This window comes from Aricia agestis, chromosome 20 (assembly GCF_905147365.1).
Source record: "Aricia agestis chromosome 20, ilAriAges1.1, whole genome shotgun sequence".
NCBI classification, from domain to species: domain Eukaryota; kingdom Metazoa; phylum Arthropoda; class Insecta; order Lepidoptera; family Lycaenidae; genus Aricia; species Aricia agestis.
Genome location: NC_056425.1, coordinates 3,146,255 through 3,164,788, shown reverse-complemented (window position 1 = coordinate 3,164,788; position 18,534 = coordinate 3,146,255). Strand labels below are relative to the sequence as shown.

At 39.7% G+C, this 18,534-nt stretch overlaps 3 protein-coding genes across 4 annotated transcripts; 1 reads left to right on the top strand and 2 right to left on the bottom strand.

Annotated features, from left to right (window-relative positions):
• Window positions 1-1,479: 1,479 nt before the first annotated feature.
• LOC121737233 (NADH dehydrogenase [ubiquinone] iron-sulfur protein 5) lies at window positions 1,480-2,740 on the bottom strand. The gene is made up of 3 exons (XM_042128843.1): window positions 2,607-2,740; window positions 2,270-2,489; window positions 1,480-1,619 (listed from the first exon to the last, which is right to left on the bottom strand). Exons 2-3 carry the CDS (start codon window positions 2,480-2,482, stop codon window positions 1,530-1,532), a joined length of 303 nt encoding a protein of 100 aa, XP_041984777.1. The 5' UTR covers window positions 2,483-2,489; window positions 2,607-2,740; the 3' UTR covers window positions 1,480-1,529.
• Window positions 2,741-3,083: 343 nt separating this feature from the next.
• On the top strand, window positions 3,084-11,916 carry LOC121737217 (activating signal cointegrator 1). Of its 2 annotated transcripts, XM_042128823.1 has the most exons (12): window positions 3,084-3,246; window positions 3,688-3,809; window positions 3,986-4,171; window positions 4,532-4,650; window positions 4,915-5,063; window positions 5,226-5,389; window positions 6,224-6,408; window positions 7,641-7,798; window positions 8,305-8,426; window positions 10,073-10,169; window positions 11,076-11,173; window positions 11,815-11,916. In XM_042128823.1, the coding sequence occupies exons 1-12, from the start codon at window positions 3,179-3,181 to the stop codon at window positions 11,901-11,903; spliced, it is 1,557 nt and encodes a 518-aa protein (XP_041984757.1). In that variant the 5' UTR covers window positions 3,084-3,178; the 3' UTR covers window positions 11,904-11,916. The 2 variants fall into 2 exon arrangements, with proteins under 2 accessions (XP_041984757.1, XP_041984758.1); XM_042128824.1 differs by lacking the exon at window positions 3,688-3,809 and having other exon boundaries at window positions 3,177-3,246.
• A 404-nt stretch (window positions 11,917-12,320) lies between these two features.
• Window positions 12,321-16,932, bottom strand: LOC121737210 (general transcriptional corepressor trfA-like). The gene is made up of 3 exons (XM_042128816.1): window positions 16,882-16,932; window positions 15,376-16,075; window positions 12,321-15,044 (listed from the first exon to the last, which is right to left on the bottom strand). The coding sequence occupies exons 1-3, from the start codon at window positions 16,930-16,932 to the stop codon at window positions 12,541-12,543; spliced, it is 3,255 nt and encodes a 1,084-aa protein (XP_041984750.1). The 3' UTR covers window positions 12,321-12,540.
• Between the last annotated feature and the right edge of the window lie 1,602 nt (window positions 16,933-18,534).

The following is an 18,534-nucleotide window of genomic DNA, read 5'->3' as shown; positions in this document are numbered from 1 at the left end:
AATTGTTTAAATATTAGGTAACTGCTATTAATACCCTATAACATTTTAACATTTAAATAAACCAGAAGAAAGTTATGAAAGTCCAAAAACAGGCTTAATTTAGATCAGAGCGACCCTTTTAAAAAAAATTTAAATAAAACTTCGCCAGGCGCTCTGATCGCCATGATACTCTAACGGCCATTCCCAATATTTGATCTATCTCTGGTTTTGCCCTACTAGAGATAGGAATAGCTCACAATTGACATTAGAGACATATATTTTATGTCAATTGTGAGCTATTCCTATCTCTAGTAGGGCAAAACCAGAGATAGATCAAATATTGGGAACGGCCGTAAGTGGCAACTGGCAGGGTTATAGGCAACCCGTTTCACGTGCATTTGGAAAGATGCCTTCTCTGGTTTAATCTGATTTAAGGGGAGGGATCATTTGACCCGTAGGTATCGTTTTACCTCACATTCCCCTATATTATGACGTACTTGGAATCCATACTAATATTATAAATGCGAAAGTGTGTCTCTCTGTCAAATTAACTTTTAATATATCATCGTTAAGAAAATTTTCGCTATTTCTGTATGGTCGGCATGCAGCATGCTGTTGTTTTGCCCAAAATTACACGAATTTACTGTAAATAGTTAAATGCTTGTTGTGATATTGCTATTTCAATAACTAAGGAATAGTAAATTTTGTGATATTGCTATTTAAGTAACTGAGGCACAGTAAATAAGTATTTTAACACTAAAGTATGGTAGTATAGCATACGAAATTACAGAGCTGTTTGAAGAAACGTAAGTACGTTCTAGGTCCAAATCCAATATACTGTCTTGTATCTTAGGTTTAGATAAACCTAAGATCATATATATTAATACTAGCTGTCCCGGCAAACGTTTCTTTGCCCGTGCTTCGCTTCGCCTGTGCACCGCATACTCCGATCACACAAAAAGTGTGCCGTCTGCGACCTCCCTAATTCATTTTAAACAGTAGGTCGCGGTCGCCGGTCTCGAGTCGCGCTCTCGCGTCGCGGTCGTCTTGATTCAAATGCTATCTTTAATTGTTACTTTAATACGAATGCGAAAGTATAATATCTGTGTATCTGTTTGTTACTTCACGCTTAAACCGCTGAAAAAAATTTGATGATATTTGTTATGGCCCAATGTGCGGTTCCCGCGCACTTAGCGGATTTCGGCGCTGCGAAGTTGCAGGTAACATCCATAGTCCATACTAATGCGAAAGCGCCTGTCTGTCTGTTGTGTTACTTCTTTATGCCCAAACCACAGAAACAATTTTGCTAAAATTTGGTATAGGGCTACTTGAGTACACATGTACGGTTCCCACGCGATTTACGAATTTTGTCGCAACAGAGCTGTGGCTATCTCTAGATATCTAGTAATATAATCAAAATCTATGTCTGGTATAAAATATTTTATAACGTCATAAAATGAAAATGGAATTTTATAATAATATAATTAAAATATACTACAATAATTTTTTCTATTTAATGAAATAACTTGGTACGGGAATCAGTTTGACAGTTAAAAACCATCTATACGAGGATTCAAGAATTTCTCATCTCCTTTTAGTTTTCCTTCTGCAATCTGCCTTTCTCTTTCACGTCTGATCGCCTGAAAATATAACAAAATAATTTAAAATAATGTTTGAACAAACTTTCCGTTTTTGGGTAAGTATACTAAAACATACTCCTACATTGGCTGTAGCTTTCAATCCAGCAAGCACATCAGCATTCATCATCATACTCGAACTCTTAGCATGGCAAATGGTTTTCAGAAGTAAAAGACAATGTGTAGTGTTACCCGATGAGTGCTATTCTTACACTGATTTATTAAGTAAAATATTAAGTAAAACAATGTTAATGAATGTAAACTGCTGACACAAAGCTCTCACTCAGCAGTTAACCTAATACATTATTGTACTTTGTACATCCTAGGACTCAGGGAAAAGGATGCTGAATGATGTAAAGAACTGCTGAATGAGAAATTGACAATGGAAACCTGTTATTTTGTCACTAGATTTTGTTAGTATTTTAATTATTTTGCAATTTTACTGTGTTAATTGTCGGCTTATCAGCTCACCAAGGACAAAAGTAATTGGTATGGATTCAATAGACTAGAATGAATTTTTTGTCTTTTGATTGAACATTGTTTTTCTTTACGTTTAGGATCTATCATAGGTATACCTAAGTGAATGTATGGATTTTAGACATGAGTAGACTTGTGAGACTGTGACTTGAGAGAAAGACATTGAAAATACTTGCCATAAATCTCTTGAACTGAAGCGTTTTGGTCTGGCACTCATGGAAATTGCTGAATAAATCAGCGCATTTAACTTTTCCGCGATCGAGACCATAGGCTTCGAGGCAGTCCATATATTGCATTTCCTGCTTCTGACATTCTCCTAGCATCTGGTGAGACACGATGCCACCAGTAATATCCGTAAACGGAGATCGAAAGAATGGCGATAGCGACATCGTTTAACTGAAATCAAAATAAAAACTATGTATTTGCAAGAGGTTATGAATTACGTAAACAAATATTTACTATTAATGTATTCAGAATTCCTCTTTACAAGACTAGTAAAGATAACAAAATTACCTTTAAATAGCAGAACCTATTCTAAAAAGTTAAACAAGTAAAATTATTTCAATAAATTCGTAAGCCAATTTTGTTTTTCCTGAGACGATCAAAGAAAATTGTTTTTGACATTGACATTTGACAATAACAATTTGACATTTTTTACCATTTTGACAGCCTTAATCATTGTGACAGCCACACAGGGCACGTTCCATTATGCCAAATGCCACCAGTCCTTTGATCATAATTTGTCTATTTTATATCTCTTTAGGAGTGTATTATACTGCTAAATGGTACTTTATGAATTTTATAAAAAGCTCTTTTTATAAAGTTTATGTACAATTAATGAAAAGATTTTTATCATTCAAAAATAATAATTAACAGTTTGCAGCTGTCAATTGTTAAAATGCAATGAATAAGGAAGTTAAAATGGAACACATTCCCAGTTTGACCAACGAATACTATACTCACAAGGAGTTTGACAGTTGACAGCTCACAGCTGACCGTCGAGTTTTTGAGTTGTTGGCTCAATAATTTTCATTTTATAAATTTGTATAGTTTCTTTTCCTACATTACATTTATAACTTATTAAAATGGAGCAATGGATAAGTGAGAATTTGTCTAAAATTCTAGACTTTCAAGTTCCTGAGGATCTCATCCAGTAAGTTTATATTGTACTTCTCAACTTTTATTCAGACACGAGCTTTTGCCCGCGGCTTCGCTCGCGTTAAGAAGTATCATTATATACAAACTTTCATCCACTATTTTAACCCCTTGGAGGTGGAATTGATCAAAATTCTTTATTAGCGGATGCCTACGTTATAATATCTACCTGAATGCCAAATTTCAGTCCAGTGGTTTGGCTGTGCGTTAATAGATCACCATGTCAGTCAGTCACCTTTGAGTTTTATTTTATATATAAATATAAATAGATATAAGTAGATTATTATCAATATTTCCCCAATATTATTATAATAATTTGTCCCCATTTAAACCTTCCCTTACCTGGATTATATAAACACCAAAATAAGTAAAATAAGTTCTTGTATAGGTTGATTTTTTTATAATGTATATATTTATTTATTTCACAATGAATTTACAGGTATATTCAATCGATACAAAATGAAAGTGATCTTAATGAATACATGAAGACTTTATTGGATTTTGATAATGTGGCACATAAGAATTTCTTCTTAGAACTAGCAAGGAGAAAGTTTCCAAAAAGTAAGTCTCTTTATTAAGAAATGTAAACATAATAATATTATGAGGAGCTGCCGAACAGAACTGGATTAGTCCACGAGAAATATTTTTACGATTTGTTGCATAACCCCAGAAGAAAAGTTTTGACAACAGAAATTTCTCCCTAAGTATTTTTAATTTTTAATCATTTATAATTTCAGACACTCCAGCGGTAAAGCAACCTAAAAAGAAGATTTCTAAAAACAAGCAACAAGTAGATTATGTGAGTCCCGAGGTGCCGCCACCAATGAAAATTGAAGAGGTGGAGTCTAAATCTAAGAAGAAAACTAAATATGTCAACCTTTATTCTCAAGAGGGGAAACACGCACAAGTGGTTCAATTGAAAGGTATTGTGATTGAGTTTAATAATCTTCAAAATTTTATGATTTGGGATTTTCAATTTTTCAAGTTATGTTAAAGGACAGTTTTTTTTTGTCACATGTAATTATTGTTAAGCTCTTTTCATCAGTATTGCACATAAAGTTAATAAACCTAGCGGAATAGAGAAACAAAGGCCTGAGCAAGAGAGATGTCACTATCAGTAACACTGCGTGGTAAAAAGAGACGTATGATACATGACAGAAGCACTCTTTTTTTGACGTCCAGTTGGCACATGCCACACGTTGACAATTTAGTCTCATAGAAATCATGTTCATTCATAATTACTGAGAATTATAACACACTACAATTGTAAGCACTTGTTGTAGGTCGGCACCACTGTGACTGTGAAGCGTCCAAGCATGATTTGATCAACAACTGCCTGCAGTGCGGCCGTGTGGTGTGCAAACAGGAGGGCTCCGGACCATGCCTTTTCTGTGGAAATTTAGTGAATATACATTTATTTTGAAATACAAGTTTTAATAAATATACTTAATTAGAAAAAAACAAAATCACAAAAAATAAAGAAATAAAAAAATTTACAGTTGAAAAAACTGTAATATTGCTTACAACAAACTGCTTTGTTGCTTCAATAGTTATTTAGCAAATTTTTATTACTATTCGGACATAACCTCAAAATAATTAATATCTTAGAACGAGTTTAATATTATACTATATTAATCCAGTTATAACATTACTTTTGGCATTTTAGGTATGTACACCGGAAGAACAGAGGGAGATCAACACTAAAACAAAATCTGGTGCTAAGCTAGCGCAGTCATTGATGGAGAAAAGTCGCCCTAAGGGCTGGGAAGAGGCCATAACGCATCGTAATAGACTTCTGGAGTATGATCGTACAAGGTAGATATTCATTTATTGCCTATTTAAACATGTTTTTAAAACACAGCAATAACCGCCTTTTTGTCGAGTACCCTCCGCTATTTTATTGTTTGTCAACTTCCGCCATTTTGTTAAAACATGTCCGCCATTTTGTCGGTTAAAACGGCGCCATTTTGTCTACAGCGAAAAGCGTACCCACGTGACGGACGATGACAGCGACTACTTCATGGCTAGCAGTGTGTGGCTCAGCGAGACAGAGAAGGAGCGCCTACGCCAGTATCAACAGAAACTCCACGATAAGAAACATGCCTCGCGTCGCGATAAGAAAATGGTGCTGGATTTCGCTGGTGAGTCATTACGTGCGAGCGAGATGGGGTGAAAACTGAGCGAGATAAAGATATATCAACTCAAACTGCATGAAAAAAAACAGACAAGTGCACAGGGTGCAATTAAACCTTCCTGCCAAATTTTGATATTATATTCTTGTTAAAATAAAAATACACGTATTTTTTATTTTATAGTCACTCAGTACTAAAATGTTGAGAAATACCTTCCGAAAGTTATCCTAAAAAACACTACAATTAATGGACACGATGCGTCGGCCGCGCGTGACGTGCCCCCGCGCGCGCGCCTCATCCCGCGTCACCCCCTCTCATTCCCCCGCGCCGCGAGTGACGGTTCTGCAACGATTTTAAATTGAAAAAAAAATAACACCCAATTTTTTTTTTGGTTAAATAGACTCTCCTAATGATACCTAAGCCCTGGAAAATTTTTGGCAGGTAGGTTTAATTGTACCCTGTATACGCTCACTCTACTGAGGGCCTAGACAAGCGGCAAGCGATTATTGTAAACGCCAACGCCACAAAATGTATGGGATTTGACATTAGTATTCGCTAGCGAAGCGATGACTTTTGTCAAATCGCATAAATTTTATTAGCGTTTACGATAATCGCTTGCCACTTGTCTACTAGCGCTGGAGCTCGGAGCGAGACGCGGCAAGAACAGAGCGAGACGGAGTCAGAGCGTCCGCCAGTACCAGTTGAAATTAAACGATAAGGAGCACACCATTTATTGTGTTCGTTATTGGGAATCATTTTAAATTATTTTGCACTATCTCTATGTCCATGAAAAAAAAGATGGATGGATACCTTAATACTTTGTAACTCATAAAATTTTTGTAGGTCGTCAGGTGTTAGATGACAACACTATAGACCACGAGCCTGATGAAGTCCATCTGCGGTCCCTGATGGATCACAGTAGCGGTCACAGTGGTGGTGGGAGCGGTGGTGGTGGTAATCAGCTGCTTGGAGGATTATTGGATGGGGACAGAGACGTGGCGCCAGGAGTGAATGCACCGCTGTTACAGGTAAATGTTTACCTCTCACGATAACGATCATCGCTCAAATGTTCAATAGAAAGAAAATACACTATACGTGGGAGAGCCATGCTTCGGCACGAATGGGCCGGCTCGACCGGATAAATACCACGTTCTCACAGAAAACCGGCGTGAAACAGCGCTTGCGCTGTGTTTCGCCGAGTGAGTGAGTTTACCGGAGGCCCAATCCCCTAACCCCTACCCTATTCCCTTCCCTACCCTCAACTATTCCCTTCCCTTCCCTTCCCTACCCTCCCCTACCCTTCCCTATTACCCTATTCCCTCTTAAAAGGTCGGCAACGCACTTGCAGCTCTTGATGCTGCGAGTGTCCATGGGCGACGGAAGTTGCTTTCCATCAGGTGACCCGTTTGCTCGTTTGCCCCCTTATTTCATAAAAAAAAAAAAAAAAATACTTTTTCTACTTTGTTTGATTGTGGGTCCCAACTTTCGAGACACAATTAGTTTGTACCTCAGGTACCCTTTAATCATATTAAACAGTTATCGTGGTAAGATACCGCCGTTGGTTCTGGCGACACTTAGTTGCAATTGTGGGATTGGTAATAGCTGGTGGTGCAAATGACCATTAACGTGATTTGAAGTTTCATGTACTGTCACTCTTAGAAGATCTGTTGTTACTTCTCAAGCTAACGACAAGACATTAGGGCTGTTGGAGCATGTTGAACACTTACAAAACATTATTCTCCTTCAAGCGCAAAATTGTTAAAATAATTCCGAAAACTATCCCTTTGACGGCGATGTGTAAAAATGAATCCCACCAAAACATAAAATGTAAAAGGAGCCAAGCAAAATATTGCATAGCTTTAATACTTCTGTCGTAAAAAGTTTTCAGATCACATTTCAATACTTGCTCCTAGTGACCGAAATTCTAAATCCCTAGCTTTGTTAACATCGAAGATAAAGGGGGGGGTGAAAAGCCGCGAACCGCTTCGAGAAAAGTGAGGTACGGCCGTGCCTTTGCGAAAAAGCTTGGCTGGGGCACGGCCGTGCCCCCAGATCTGTACTAAAATCCCTTTCTTGACCAATGCCAACAAACTGTGGCGGTAGTGGCGGTACCCAAGATTAGCGCCACATTCCTGCATCGCGCTATCGAAGTGCGTCAGTATATATACGACAGCTGAAAAAAACCACCTCGCTCGGTCTTCCTCTGCGGCCTCCACGCATATTTCCCACCCAACCAAAGTCCTCAATTTTTTTCTTACAGTTTGACGAATCAGTGAAACCTCAAGTCTATCCAGTGCAGAACCAGATGTGGCAGAACTCCAGGGTGCAAGACCTGGAGCTGCAGGAGATGAGCGACACCGGCAAGTGCCTGTCCATGCACCAGCCCTGGGCGTCATTGCTGGTGGAGGGGATCAAGCTGTGAGTTCTTTGTCTTTTACTATTAACCATGTTGTCATTTTTTTTCTCTAATGCTGTTGTTACCCTGACGCCGCAGCCGCGAAAATGACATGACAAATGAGTACTGTACTGATATGTAAAGGTGATCGCCAAACGCGTCGCATTTTAGAATTTGTTGTATGAAATGATGTGAAACCTCGCACATTCGTCCGCGCCGTACGCGCCGCATTTCGTGTACTATGCGGTGCGTTCGACGCGTACGGTGCTGACAAATGTGCTATTAGCTTTAAACGATGATATGCGTTGTTTTCTCTAGCTTATAAGTGATTCGCGGTTGTTTTTGGAGATATTATCAACAATTTAAATTTGAATTTGACATTAGAGAGAGAGATATATAGTATCGGCCCGTGACGTCACCGTGTGTGCTACTTCATATAATGTATATTGAAAACAGTTGTTGCTGATGCTGTAGCACATCGTGCCGTCACAAATAGCTCCCTTATAATGATTATTCTATGGTGTCACAGTCACGAGGGGCGCACGTGGTACAGCAACCACCGCGGCCGGCTGTGGATCGCGGCCACCGCCAAGCCGCCCGACCAGGCCGTCGTGCGCGCCATAGAAAACCAGTACCGCGTGCTGTATCCCGGTGAGTACAAGACTGTGGTATTACAGTAACGTGGTACAGCAACCACAGCGGCCGACTGTGGATCGCGACCACCGCCAAGCCGTACGCGCCATAGAGAACCAGTACCGCGTGCTATATCCCGGTGAGTAAATGTGGTGTTGCAGTAACGTCGTACAGCGTTTTGTTATGAAAAAATGTACGGTTTCGCCGCGATTTAAGCTATTTTGGCTCAAGGGAGTTGCGGGCGTCATTTAGTCTCATATATACGAGGGCTGCTATTTATGTATCTGGAATTAAAAAAAGAAACAAACATATATCATTTAATATGGTTTTATTGCTTTTCAAAATATTCGCCGCGATGATCGACACACTTTTGCATACGCTGGAACCAATTTTCATAGCACTTTTTCCATTCTGATTGAGGTATCTCCAAAACGTGCATTTTGAACGCATCAACAGCCTCTTCGCGGCTCGAAAAACGTTGACCACGGAATTTGTTCTTCGCGTATGGAAATAAAAAGAAATCGTTAGGTGCCAAATCAGGGCTGTACGGCGGATGACCAGTCAATTCGATCTTTTGACCCTCCAAAAACTGAGTTGTTTCAGCTGAGGTGTGACAGCTAGCATTGTCGTGATGTAATATGATTCTGCGTTGTCGGTTGTCCTTTCTTATTTCTTCAAAGACTTCTGGTAAACAAATGGTCGTATACCATTCAGAATTAACCGTTTTACGATTCTCTAATGGCACTGTAGCCACATGTCCATTAGTTCCAAAAAAACAGGCGACTATTTGCTTCAAAGTACTTTTTGCACGAGTAACTTTTGTTGGTTTCGGCTCATCTTGGAACACCCACACCGTTGACTGTTGTTTAGTTTCGGGGTCATATGCATAGATCCAAGATTCATCACCTGTGTAGATATTATAAACGGCTTTTGACGCACCACGGTTGTATTTTTTTATCATTTTTTTGCACCAATCGACACGAGCCCGTTTTTGATCGATTGTCAAGTTGTGCGGAATCCAACGCGAACATATTTTTTTTACAGCCAAATGTTCGTGTAATATCTTATGTATGCTCGTCATACTTATGCCTAAGGACGCCTCTATCTCGCGATATGTAACATGACGATCACGCATTATTAGTTCCCGCACAGCATCTATATTTTGTGGGACAACAGCTGTTTTTGGGCGACCTTCTTTATTTTCATCCGTGAGCATAGACCGCCCACGATTAAACTCACTGTACCAGTGATAACAGTGGTTTTTGATGGTGCTTCATCTCTAAAAGTTGCGGTGAGTTGAATAAAGCACTGTTGTTGATTTAGCCCACGCCGAAAATCGTAGTAAATCATTGCACGAAAATGTTCACGCGTTAAATCCATGGCAAATGAAGACACGCAATTTTCAAAATGACGCCACAATGGAAAAATAATTGACAGTCACATGAAACAAAATGTATTCTTCAACCAAAGAGTTCCTTTTTCAAATGTTGTAATTTCTTTTTAAATATTGTTCTTGTAAGTGGCCAGTTCCGGATACATAAATAGCAGCCCTCGTAAAGAACAAGATGCGCGGTAACGCGTCGCCCCGCCGCGCCCGCGCCGCAGCGTAATGCGGTTTTAACTGTGTTCGATGCTTATTTATGTGTATTTTTATATATTTTCAGAGAAGCAATTTAAGTTTCCATCGTTCTACCCGACCGGCTGCTTGCTCGGCTGCGTCAACGTAGACGATGTGTTGCCACAAGAGGAGTATGATAAAAAGTAAGTATTGGATGTGTGCACATAATACTCAAAACATTATTTTTCTTGCGATTTTTTTTTGCTGGTAACTTGACCGGCAACTATAGTTTGTGCGTTTTATGATGATATGCGTGACACATTATAATTGACAATAGTAGGGAAGTTACCTAACAATTAAATTAAGAAATTAAAAAAAACCCCCGCCAAACAACTTTAAAAAGTAATAAAATAATATATTTTACTGACTTTAAGTTTAAATAATTCCTAAGTGTAAAGTGATGCCACAGACAGACAGACAGACAGACAGACAGACAGACAGACCGACAGACAGACACGTCAAACTTATAACACCCCTCTTTTTTGTCGGGGATTAAAAATTAATCGATAGTTTAAAAATATCGAATTACTTCGTAAAGGAATTGAAATCGAAATTATCGATTTCGTACTGACATTTCAATGGTGCCGGCGACTTCAGATGGCCGCCCTTTTTTATCGATTTGATTTCGATTCAACAGTGGCAATCTCTATTTACATAAGTTCCGTTTCATGCATATGACATTTTTCAAATGTTTTCGTAACAATAATTTTATATTGAACATATTTCACAGTTAATGTAGCAGTTAATGTTATAATTTTATATTAATAAGTAAGTTTATTCATTTACAATGATTATAGGAAACATTTGTTTTTGTAGATGGAATGTAATTTATTACATATTGATTTTTTTTGTTTTCTTGTAAAAAAATTCCGTAGCAAGGAATACGAGAACTGTTACCCATATCATCTTAAAACGCACAAACTATAGTTATACAATTTCGTTTGTGTAACGTCCAAAAGGTTGAGTGGCAAATAACGCCTTTGGTTATTCATTCCACTATATTGTGCACAAAATGTGCAAGTTTTTTAAGACATTAAGTAATTTTACAGATACCCCGGCGGCGAGAGCGACAGTCCCTATGTGTTCATCTGCTCCAACCCCCTCAGCCTGAGACTGCGCTTCCCGGTCAAGGGGCAGCACAAGATATGTAAGTAGTTTATTTGCGTTAAAATGTGAAGTATACATACACATAGCCCTACACGCCCTAATACACGCTTAAACTGCTGATCCGATTTAGATGAAATAAATATAAAATATATAAATAAATATCTATGGACGCTTCACACGTCAGTCTGGTCCCGTGCTAAGTACCTGAAGGACTTGTGTTACGGGTACCAGACAACGGAAATATATTTAATACTTTTATACTATACATATATTTAAGATTTTTATTATATGATACACATATTTAATACACATCCATGACCCAGGAACTTTTGAAAACTTTTTGTTTCGTCGGCGGGATTCGAACGCGTGACCCCCGGCTTGAGCTACCAACAATCCACCAAATCAGAGGTCGTCTGTAATGGAGATACCTTGAGAGACGGGAAAGCATATAATTATAAATAATATAGGATAGTTTTTGTTGCTGGCAAATGTACGTCATCTAGTCTAATAATATTTTCCGATTACATAAACCTTAAGGCTATTTTGTGCGTTTCTTTAAATTTAATCACCGGTGCTCTTATGGGGCTTAAAGGATTAATTAGCATGTTTGTATGTAACCATTAGGTTATTTATGAGTTTTTTAATGTCATTCTTCATATAAAATACTCTTAACTGTTACAGATAATCTGGATAAATCTATACACCAAGCGGCCATAAAGTGTATTCAGAAAATGGGCAAAATGGAGGCCGAACAAGTGAGTGCTGGGTAAATAAACAAAGTATTTATATTAGAAAATGGTTTTATTTACATTTATCGCTACATACATATAAATAATAGATTCACACATACGCTTCATACAAATCACAACCATACAAATACAATAACTTATCGTTAAACTATACTTAATTAGCACCAATAGAATATGAGACTGAAATCAAATGCAGATGATTCGTTAGTGAATTTGAGGTTCACTCGAAATTTAAATACATTCTCTTTGCTTTGTGCTGGCTTTGCATGTTGAATAAATACAAGACTAAGAATTTTCATTTTCGTCTCTGATTGCCTATGATCGACGTCGACAGACACACAATCATGGTTACCCATCTAGGCCTAACATGAAGAGGTACAATTAAATAAAATTCGAAAAAGATATTTTGATATTTTAAATTTCGAGTGTACGCAAAATTTTTGCTCATCCAACTCTCAACGAGACTTAAAAAGTGTCTCGCTTTTAAGTATCTTTGCCTCTGGAGCGAAGACTCAGAAGAGGCTTCGAAACACTTTTTGCCTGAGTCTGGATGCCGTAGAATCTCTAGGTGGGCGTATACCAACCACTTAATCTATACTAAACAGATGACGCTTTGGCAGTAGAAAAATTTGGTTTAGCAGTATTATACACAGGAACGTTACGCTTCCTTCTTTTGGTTGAGTTGCGGGAAGAACGCCTCGATGGGCAGTATCGGGTCGTCCGTAGCTATCGTGAAATAGCTCGGTATCCTTCTACTGTTGGCTGCGACGGTCTTGAACATTCCCGGCGTGTTGTAGTCTTTGCTCGCAGCCAAAGTCAAGTCGGAGACTCGCTTGGACTGCTCGAAGACGCGCTCGGCGTGATCATGATGCTTCTTGTCGGCTATCTTCATGATAGCGCTCTCTGATCGGGTCCTCTCGGAGGTGTGATCGTGGTTCTCGGTTACGATGTCATTGACGGATTCGCCAACGTCTGAGTCGTATACTTTCTTCCTCAAAGGTCTTTTGCTGAGGAGAAGTGTGGTTGGGCTGGTCGATTCGGATTCTTCTGTGGGCTTAGGTCTACGTTGCCCGTTTCGGATTCGAGCTGAAATCTTTTGAGGAGGTGCAGTTTCAGTCTCTTCTACGTTTGGTCTACTATTTTGTCTGATCGCCTGCCTCGAATGAATTTCTGACTCGTTGTTGTCCGTTCTGTTTAATTTGTGTCTAGGCTCTTTGGGCATAAACTTTTTCCTCTCTGTGGTTGTTTCTACTTCGGTGAAGTAATTATCGACTGACGGTGGTTTCCGGATTGAGACTCGTGGTTTGGAAGTATTTTCGGTTGGTTTCTCAGTTGTAGTGGTAGAATTTAACCGACTTCTATAATCTTTCATGCTAAACTTGGGTCTGTCAAATTTGTTCTTTAGTCTAGGTCTAAGTTTGGATCTGGGACTCGTGTCTTCCTTTTGAGATGTTTCAGCATCATTATTGTCCTTTACAGATTCTGTTGTCTCTTTCATCTCGACAGGTCGTGCATCTCTATGGAAGGAAAATTCCTTTATGTCGGATGAAGTTTTTAGCGTATCGCTTAAGCTTACCGAGACGTCGCTGGTTGGTGTGTCTTTTTCGTCCTGTTTGTGGCTGTAATCTGGAGTATCATTTATTTTTAAATCATATATGGGCGTAGTTTTCTGATAATGAGGACGTGTAGATATTTTCATGATTGGTGATTCTCTACTATAGTCATGTTCTTTTACTGCTGGCGTGGTTGTTTCATATTTTTCTGTTGTTGTAGTGGTGAAAGGTCTGCGATGTCCAACAAGCTTCTTCTTTATGACCGTAGGCCTAGTTGGCGATGTGGTAGGTAATGCGCTTGTAGTGAAATCTGTAGTAATTGTTTGTGTAGTTACACTGGTCTTAGTCGTTCTTGGTCTTGGCCGTATTGTGTGAACTTCGTCTGCGATAGTTGTAGCGGGTTCTGTTGAAGATTCACTCAGTGTAACGGTTTCAGTTTTGTTACGATTTAGATTTGCCAGCTGTGGTCGACGTCGCCTTATCTTATTTCTCTTACGAATTTTGTCTTTATCAACTGAAGTATCATTTGAACTTGGTCGCTTGAAGTGAAGGTTTGGTGGAAGTGTTGGTAAAGGAGCTGAGGACGCATCCGTATTATCGGCATTAGTGCTTACTTCAGTTGTTATTTCTTGGACTGGTTTCACGGATTCATTCGGTTTCTTTGTTCTTCTACCTGACTTGCCATTACCGTTGTACGCAGGTGTAGATACTCTGTAATAGTAATCCTTCAGCTTTTGTTTGCCAATAGGTTCAAAATCATCTCCCAACGGACGCCTACTTTGTGAGTCGGCTTGGTTGTAATTAAATCCGTTGTCAAAGTCCTTTTCGCTTTCGGTAACAATTGCAAATTCTTCCTGTTGATCAGCAGTAGACGTCGTAGGTTTTTCGTAAATGTTATTGTCTGCTTCATCTTGTTTTCCATCGGAATCTTGATTTTGGAACGTTTCCGGCGTCACAGTCCATGGTGATTGCGTCTTTAATTCGTCTTGCTCATTTTCGACAACTTCATAGGGATGGTATAAGTTGTTGAACTGATTGTTTTGCAGGTTCAATGCATCAGGAGCATCCACGTACTGTTGTGACAGTTGTTGCGTCAGCCCAACGCTATCGCCTTGCTGATTTTTATTGTTGATTTTATTATTGTAATTTATGTTTTGCTGATTATTATAGTTTTGTAACAATCCATTAGCCTGTGCTCCGTAGTCGTTGAAGTATAGCGGAGTTGTCGATTGAATGAGGGGTGGATTGTAAGTGGTGACCTTGTTGATATCAACATTGTAGTTCTTTATCGTGAAAGCGTCGTGAGGACTCGGCTTGAAACCGTTTTTGATTCCAGCGTTCGGATCTATTTTCAGTGGGACGTCGAGTTTAGTTTGTTGCGTTGCAAAATTTCCAAAACCTGAACCAAATAGTAAATGATTTGGAACTGTTTGTAATTTTGGTGTCGTTGACGAGAAGAAGGCTGGAGTTGTTTTGAAAGTGGGCGTGTATCCGAACGAGTTGAAGATGGTGTGTTTGGTCGGCTGGGCCTGTAAGAACGACGTTTTGGTGACTTGATGTATCGGGTCTCTTCCTTTCACTGACTGTACTCCAAATGATCCAAATGTTCCTGAAATAGAAACAAGTGTTGCTGTTATTATTAAAAATATATTTAATATTTTATAGTTTAGATGTGTTTTGTAATGTGTCATTATTAATATGTCTAAAATTGGAGATTATAGCTATTAAGTAGCCAGTACACAATGGCCCACGATGGCTCACTGCAGGCCACGCCATTGCGCGCCACGCCTGGAAATCGTTCGTATACACCATTACCCCGTCTACACAATGGCGATGGCTTGTAGTAGCTAGCATGGCCCATTGTGAAGAGGCACCTTTACATATTTGGACTTTTTGTCACACAAGGTGTTTTTTGGAATTTCGACTATAGTGAATCTTACCTAATATACTTGGTGGGAACTGGTGGAAGTTGGCCAGGTCGTGGAACGAGTACTGCGCGTATGGGTTCTGGGCGATCTTCTGTCCGCCCTGCTGTTGCGCTGTCTTCACGAACTGAGGGGAAGACTCGCTCTCAGATATCTTATACACCTCTGGCTTGTAGATCTCCGTTTCTGCGGAGGCTGGACGCTTCTCTGGTTTGTATTCTATGGGTGCTGCGAAGAGGTCCAACGGTTTTCCAGTAGAATATGCGCCAAATTGGAACTGCTGAACATTGGTCAGTTGCTGTAGGATGTTATTATGGTACTGAGGCTTCTGTTTCGTCTGGTGTTTCTGGATGGGTCTGTACTGGTTGTGAGGGTTCCGGATGAGCACGCTCTCGGCTGTCTGATAGTTTGGCACGAACTTGTAGTGGGTTAGCCCGTTGTTAGGCAATGCGAACGGGTTGAGATAAGAGTTGATTGGCTGGTGCCCTGGATGTGCCGTTTGGGCGGGGACGGTTCTCAGCGTGGTTGGTCGGTAAGACTGAGCTATAGAGCTCAGTTTGGTGACGTCTCTAGTTGCGATCGGTCGCATGGACGATTGGTATACGTCTAGTAGGGGCACTTTGTATGACGAGTGTAGTGGGGCTGTCCCTAGGGGTCCGTAGTATATCCCGCCAGAGCCTACAACGGGTCTCCAACCGCCTTTCGATGGTAGATTCTGAAAAAGTAAGAGACTTATTAAATAGGCTGATATAAATTTCAATCGAATGAAAGTTATGGTTCATAACATACAAGTACTCTTGATGTTTTTAATCTTATTATAATTGTTGTGGTACTGCCGCCAAACAATATAGCGTTATATTAATTAGGACCGCTATATTTTTTCAGAACAAAAAGAACATAACAGAGTACGTTTAACCAAAATTCGTTTAATATTTCTTACGTTTAAGTAAAGTTAAGCAAACATCCACTCATCTTCACGAACTTCAATTTCAATCAGAGGTATTAAGTGTTACGTAGGTATAACACGTAGAAGTAAGATTCGAAGTTTATTCTAAGGAAACTTTATGGAAACACGTGCTAAATTAACTTCTGCGTATTGTAAGTCGTTGGCCGTTATTCAGCAATGGTTCGCGTAGTGTATATATTCTTTGGAAATGGAGCACTACATACGTGGGAGAGCCATGCTTCGGCAGGAGTGGGCCGGCTCGACCGGAGAAATGCCGCGTTCTCACAGAAAACCGGCGTGAAGCAGCGCTTGCGCTGTGTTTCGCCGAGTGAGTGAGTTTACCGGAGGACCAATCCCCTACCCTTTCCGTTCTCTACCCTCCCCTATTGCCTTCCCTTCCCTACCCTCCCCTATAACCATATTCCCTCTTAAATGGCCGGCAACGCACTTGCAGCTCTTCTGATGCTGCGAGTGTCCATGTACGACGGAAGTTGCTTTCCATCAGGTGACCCGTTTGCTCGTTTGCCCCCTTAGTTCATAAAAAAAACTACAGTAATAGTAGTAGTATCTCTTACCCCTTGCGCTGAGCGGCGGTGGTGTGGCCCCTTCAGAGCGTCCGCCGTCATTAGCAGCGGCACCCACACCAATACACATAGCCGTATTCCTATAACAAACATTACATACCTCAATAAAGTACTGATAATAATTATGGTTACATAAAAATTTATCTTTTGTTCATTAACGGCCGTTCCCAATATTTGATCTATCTCTGGTTTTGCTCTACTAGAGATAGGAATAACTCTCATTAGACATTAGAGACATATATTTTTTTTATGTCAATTCAATGTTAGCTGCGATCGGTCGTATGTCAAACCAGAGATAGATTGAATATTGGGAACGGCCGTAACACTTTCAATAATAGACAAGTTAGGGCATTATAAGTTATATCAAATCAGTTCATAAAATTATCTAAACAACACATTTCCCAGATAAATCCAATTTTCGATTCCAACATCGATTTCAGAGGATGGTGATTTTAAAATGAACAAGCGAAAGTCTGTCCTATTATCACTTTATGCCCTTCAACCACAAAATAAATTTCAATCAAAATTGTTGTGAAGATAAGTTGAGATCTCCTTGAGTATCTCTTTGTATCAAGCTATGTCAGGACATAGGTTGGTTTTATTCGCAGAAAAAAATACTCTTTTCTTGTATCGCACAAATTTTGCGCAAATACACTTGCGTGGTATGTCTAGTGTAATATAAATTGCTAAATAGAAGTTAATTTTATAACTTTTGGAATTAAAATATAATTACAAAGTAAAAAAAAGCTCAATTAGAGATGCTTGTAATATTTTTTGCAGTTGTCCGCAACGAAACCAAAAGTTGACTATTATTTAAGTAAAATTTGGCTAATTCTACTTTCATCAAACAAAGATGGCTACCGGATGTAGAGCGGAACGAATCCGTGACCGTTCTCACGCTGGTGATGTACCGGCTTTGACAATCTAAGGGGGGGCGAGCCGGGCATTTGCCCTGAGCGGCAAAAATGAGGGGCGGCGAAATTGACTTATAGGAATAAGTCTTTCAACCTAGCCATCCACAACTTAAGTTTGAGAATTTTACCAGCTAACCTACCTTAAGTTTGCTAGTGGAAATATTTGAGTCTTTTACTTAAATGTTCCTCCTATTTTCCCCTAACAAATATGTTTCCTGTATATGTAATGGACGGCGAAAATGATCTTTGCCTGGAGCGGCTAAATAGATAGATCGGGTCCTGGACAACTGGCATTCGACACTTTTACAGCAAAGATAGAGACCGAAATGTATGGGATGATCATTTAATAAGAAGATATCACAAATAATAGTCCTGCCTGGTCTGGCGATTTTTGCGCCCCCCCAGAGTCTACGCCCTGTGTCTGGGCACCGGTGGCACCGCCCTATTTACGGCACTGATCAGGTGATCAGTCAATGCAGGCTGATCACCTGATTGTATGACAGGTAAGATCCTAACCAAACTTGGAAATAACATTGTTTCCAACGTAGAAATACAACCCACGACCTCCGAGTCGAGAGCCACGCTTCTAACCACTAGGCCACGGAGGCGTGTCGAATGCATTTTCTCTAGGCACCTTAATATGTAGGGTACAGCGAGATTAAATTTGCCCTCATTTCATTTAAGGGGTATGTAGGCTGTCTTATCGACAGAGCAATAGCTCTGGCCTCTG